Source organism: Phaseolus vulgaris, chromosome 11 (genome assembly GCF_051622355.1).
Source record: "Phaseolus vulgaris cultivar YP4 chromosome 11, ASM5162235v1, whole genome shotgun sequence".
Lineage (NCBI taxonomy): Eukaryota > Viridiplantae > Streptophyta > Magnoliopsida > Fabales > Fabaceae > Phaseolus > Phaseolus vulgaris.
This window is the reverse complement of record NC_143508.1, coordinates 53,251,372-53,257,020: the sequence shown is the minus strand read 5'-3', so window position 1 is coordinate 53,257,020 and position 5,649 is coordinate 53,251,372. Positions and strand designations below refer to the sequence as shown.

General features: G+C 25.1%; 1 protein-coding gene across 1 annotated transcript; it reads right to left on the bottom strand.

Moving 5' to 3' along the window:
- Positions 1–3,635: 3,635 nt before the first annotated feature.
- Positions 3,636–4,371, bottom strand: LOC137830397 (uncharacterized). Its single transcript, XM_068637711.2, has one exon. The coding sequence runs from the start codon at positions 4,156–4,158 to the stop codon at positions 3,952–3,954; it is 207 nt and encodes a 68-aa protein (XP_068493812.1). The 5' UTR covers positions 4,159–4,371; the 3' UTR covers positions 3,636–3,951.
- Positions 4,372–5,649: the final 1,278 nt, after the last annotated feature.

Sequence of the window (5,649 nt, the reverse complement as noted above, 5' to 3'; positions counted from 1 at the left end):
CTGACAAATGAGATTGTAGAAGAGGTAAGGAGAAATAAAAGGTCAAGTATCATTATGAAAAATAAGAAAATCACAAAAATTAAGAGTTGAATTATGATTTAAATAAATTTAATTTTTTTTCGCATAAATCATTTAGTTTATGGTACTTAAGTGGGTGATTTGGTTTGTAACACAATGAAATCATAAAATATTTTATCTATTGTATTATATCAAACGTACTTGAGTAACTCAAGTGAATCATTTATCTATGTTACTTTCTTATTTATCAAAACTAAAAAATAAACTATTTCTTCTAACCTATAATATCTAGTTCATATTTAACCTATACGAGATATGTTACGAAAACAGGATTTAAGACGAAAACTTCTAAATATACATCTTAACATGTTTTGTTTAATAAAAATTAAACATTTTTCTATAGAAAAATTCATAATATATATGATTAGACATATATATTGAAAGGCTTATTTTATATTTATCTCTTATAGTTTAACGAGAACTCGTCAAATAACAATGAATGCAATATAAAAATAGATAAGAGAAAGATAAGCTATACACATTAATTTATATTGATTTATCTATCGTATTAGACTATATTTCATTTTTGACTAATCAGTTAAATTCGACTAAATAGAGTAATATTATGAAGTACACATCGAGTAATTTTTTGACTCATAATCATTCCTAGCTAATCTCGAATATTCTTGACACACGTCACTCTTGGCTTAATTATGTATTTTTTTTGTTTTTGTTTAAGACATTACTGGTTAACAATGAGTATTCTTTACTCCCACACATTTCTACTCAACCGAATATTCTTTCTGGTTGCAACCACTCCTAGTTAATCCTATTACGAAGTATTCCTTACTCAAGTCATTCCCTACTAATCTTGAGTATTATTTGCTAAATATTCATTTTTTATTAAGATTTGGAGGTTTAATGTTTAATAATCTATTAATCATTGATTCCAATAGCTAGGGAAGATTACATCTGATGATAAATATTATGTTTAGACTTTCTCTCCTAATTCGGATTATCTTACTAAGCTCAACCTCGAGTCTAGTTCGGATGGATTGTTAAATTTGTTGACTAAGCTCAACCTTGATGCTAATTCATCTAGATTGATAAATTTATTGACTATGCTCAGCTTCGACTTGGTTATATTATTAAATTTGTTGACTAAGCTCAACCTCGACTCAACTTGGTTAAATTGATAAAAGAAAATTACTAAGCTTAACCTCGACCCTAACTTGATTGGATTGATAAATTTTCTAACAAAGTTCAATCTTAACCCCAACTCGGCTGAATTGTTAAAATTGTTGATTGTGATAAGCCTCGACTCCAGTTTGATTGGATTGTTAAAATTGATAATTATGATTAGCCCCAGCCACAACTTAATTAGATTGATAAATTTATTAAGTTTAACCTTAATCCTAGCTCATTGTTAAAATTTCTGATTGTGATGAGTCTAACCCCAACTCGATTGGATTGTTAAAATTCTAACTATGTTTAATCTTGACCCTAACTTGTTGAATTATTAAAATTGCTAATTATGATCAATCTCAACCTCAACTTTACTGAATTTTTAAAAATGCTAATTATGATGAGTCATAAAACATTAAAAAATGGATATTATCAAGTAGTATATACAAAAATAGATGTTACTAGAGTATTTATAAAAAAAATTCCTTATCAGACGATATTCACATAAATTATGAGGTCAATCTTGTCAAGTGCTATATACAAAGGTAGTACCAACCTAACTCTAACATTTGCTTAAAATTTAACACTATGTAACATAAATAAGTTCGAAACTTAGGCAATTGTCAAACCTTAGTTTATATGGTAATTTGAATATAAGCGATAAAAAAATATCAAGAACAAACACAAAATCATAAATCGATTAAGCAATTTATATCATATTGAACAAGTTAATAAGTTAATATTTTAATATATGATCAAAAGCTAATTAAAGAAAACTTACATTGTAATTTATTTTCAATTTTTTTCCTAAATAAACCTTTTTATTTACTTAATTGGGAATAAAGAACTATATCCCAATAGCTAATCTAATAATTTATCTAAAATTAATTATATAAACTATTAATCATTAGTATAGATATCTATCAAAAAAATTAACTAAGAATAAAAAATATTTACTTATTATATTTGAAATTAATTAATAAAAATAACTTTAAAGATTAGATAATACTAATTAAAATTTAAAAAATAACAAACAATTAAGATCTATAAAATAGATTTCTCGTTAATCAAAATGCATATTAACAATTGTAGATACTTACATACATTATTTACATAAGAAAGTATTATTATACATCCACTTATTTTATATTAAAAATTGTAGATACTTACATACATCATTTACATAAAAAAATATTATTATACTTCCACTTATTTTTTTAGAAACTATAATAAGTATCAACTTACTAATATAACCATTCAAAAAAGAGTGGACACATATTAAAAAAAAGTGATAAAATATTTAATATTCTTTATTTTTTTTAAAAAAAACTTAAAGGATATTATTGTAAACAAATTAATATTTTTAAAAGATCATCTTTACACATACCAAGAACAATAGATCCAAAATTGTCATAGGAAGGACATTCCCTGAAACATTTTTTATTTGTTTTTTTCTCTAAAGAGATAAACCCTAAATTAAACCCACATCTCTATGGAGAGATAAAGACAATTTTAGGTTGTTTGTTTTGGTAAACTTGACCAACATCTTGTGGTATTTCTACAAGTGTGAAAGTGATTTTGGAAGAAATTCAATGAAGATGAAAGAATGCAAAGAATTAAAAAAAAAATATTACTGTTTAGTAAATCCAAATATGTATAAAAATTCTATACCATTTTATTTAATAGCACTTGAAATAAAAACTTACGTTAAAAATTATATATTTTATAATGATAAAATTACAAGTATAATTAAAAAAAATAAAAATATAATATTCTTTCTCATAGAAAGTCTATTTCAGATATAAAATAGCAGTAACATCTAAAAACAAAATTGTTTCTTATATTATTCATATTTATTTCTCTTTTACGTTACCCAACAGTGCTTTAAACTCCATCACTGAAAAATGGGTTTCTCCTTCATTTTTTCTTAGGTATTTCTCTTAAATCTATTATTATTAATTATTATTTTATCTATATCTTTAACGATTCCCATATTCAAAAAGTAATAACGTTAAAACGGGAATAAAAAATAACAAAATAATAATTCAAACAGTATTTTCCTTCTCTCAAAAACATTAAAATATTTAAAAATAATAATAATAATATTGCCATTTTCCACCGGCATTTAATACTTCGCCAAGTGGCAACACCTTTGTGGTTCAGATCTTGAAAGAAGATTAGAACCAAATCAATGAAATCACATTAAAAAAAACATATCATTCATAGAAAATGATAACCTGACAATTATATTATTTTCATCACAATTTTTTTAATGAACAAAATTTATTAAAAATACAAAATGAGAGAATCTGACACCCACTTAATTTAGTTGAAATATTCAATGGATAACATATTTTGGCTTAAAAAAATGTGATTTCATGTTTGGTAAATGTATTTATGTATTTTTTTAAAATAAAAGCAGTTCTGAATCATGCCATGAACACAGAAAATTTCATTATTCTTTCTATGCAAGGTTACACAGTGTGATCATTCTGAACAGAAATCACATCAAATGAACAAAAAACAACTCACAAATTACATCAATAATCCGTGGCAAAGTCAAAAGTGCTGAAGAACAAACTCGAAGCACAGTACAAGATTTATTGCAGATTGGGAATCTATGTTAAACAAAACAAAAAAGCAATCAAGAACCACATAAAGGGTCCATGAAAAAGAAAGAAAAAAGGGGAAAATTATATCTACAACAACATGTGTGTGTGTTCTTTCAATTCATGAAATTTGACAAATCTACCTTATGTTGTTGTTGCAGAGCATGAAATCCAACATCCTTGACCAAGCTACTTGTAGGCGAGGATAAACCCTGTTCCTGTAACTTCTTGATTCTCTGACAACAAATTCCATTGTTTCCACAAACAGATTTAAGCTTCTGATTGGTGGCACATAAAGGGTCAGAGGAACTGTAGAGAAAGCCACTGTGAAGAACAGCTGCAACATTTCTTCTAATTTTTTTATGACCCACTTTGAGAAAGGGTGTAAAGGTGGAAGCTTTGGATTCAGGAGGAAAAAGGGTCTTTGGATTTGGGTTTTGTTTGAGTTTCTGAACTTTGGGAATGAGATTGGAGAAGAAGAAGAAAGAGGGTCTTTGACTAATAAAAGATAAGAGAGAGAAAGAGAGTTCTGGAAACTCAGATGTAGGTTGAAGCAACTCAAACTCCAAAATCTATATATATTATGGTAAGTTTTTTTTTTTTTTTTTTTAAACTACATAGCATAGTGAGTGAATTAAGTAATTGTAGAAGGACCATGATAAAGGTAAAAATGGGAAAAATAGAAAGATGTCGGCTATTGGATTTTAGGATATTTTCAGATTTGATTGGATTGTTCTTGATAAGAAAATTATTATATTTAATATTAATAGAGATGGATGTTTAATTCGTGATTATGATTAAATTAGAACTTGTGTAAGATGTTCTAACATGTGTATTATTTGCAGTTGGATATTTAATTTGAGATCATAGTTGGATTAGAACATGTGTCAGTTGATCACGTGTTTGATGATAACAAAATTCTTAATTATGTAATTTTTTATTTATTTCTATTTGTGTTATCATTAACATAATTAATAATAGTTTGGTTTTTTAAATTTATATGATTAAATATGAATTGACACAAGTTTTTAATTATATATATTAAAATGGATAAATGTATATATATATATGTGTGTGTGATAATTCAATTTAAAATATTTACTATTTTAATGACATGTAGTTGAAATTCTTATAAAATATAATCATTTTTATTTTAATCCCTTGTTGATTATTTCATTTGTAATCCTTTATAGATTCAAAACAAGAAAAAGAATACAAATTATACAAAAATATGTGTCTTGTTAAATTGTGACAATAAATAACCAGAATTTTTTATTCTTGAAAGTTAATGTATTTTTTGTTTGCTGAGATCGTCTTTTAATATTAATTATATTAGGTGTTTATATTTAGGACAATATGTTTTTATTAATAAGATTATAAATTTTTAAATGAACTAATTATATATATCAAAAGGATATGATATGATATGATATGATATTAATGAGTATATATTTTTAATGTTATTTAATTTTGCTCTTAATGACACCTTTAAGTTTGTGTTAGATTTTCCTTTTTCTCACGAAAAGAAAATTAATGAATAAAATGAAAAAGAAAGATAGAATTTTTTTTAAAGGTACCAAAATTTACTTTTGTTTTAATGATTTCGTTCATTTTCTTATTTCTTAAAAGATTTGTACAAGGCGTTATGGAAAAACATCACCTAACCAACAAGAAAAAAAATAATGTGCCCTGTGTCCTACCAAATAAAAGAGAGAACAAGAGATATGTGTGAGAAGTGTTCTATTAGAGAAAATATACAACAAATCATACTATAATATTTTTTCAACAAATTGTATTACAACATTTTTTCTTTAAGTGGAATTTTGAATGTTAACTT

Excerpts from the sequence above, each read along its gene's own strand:
- LOC137830397 (XM_068637711.2), bottom strand. The coding sequence starts at position 4,158 with ATGTTGCAGCTGTTCTTCACAGTGGCTTTCTCTACAGTTCCTCTGACC.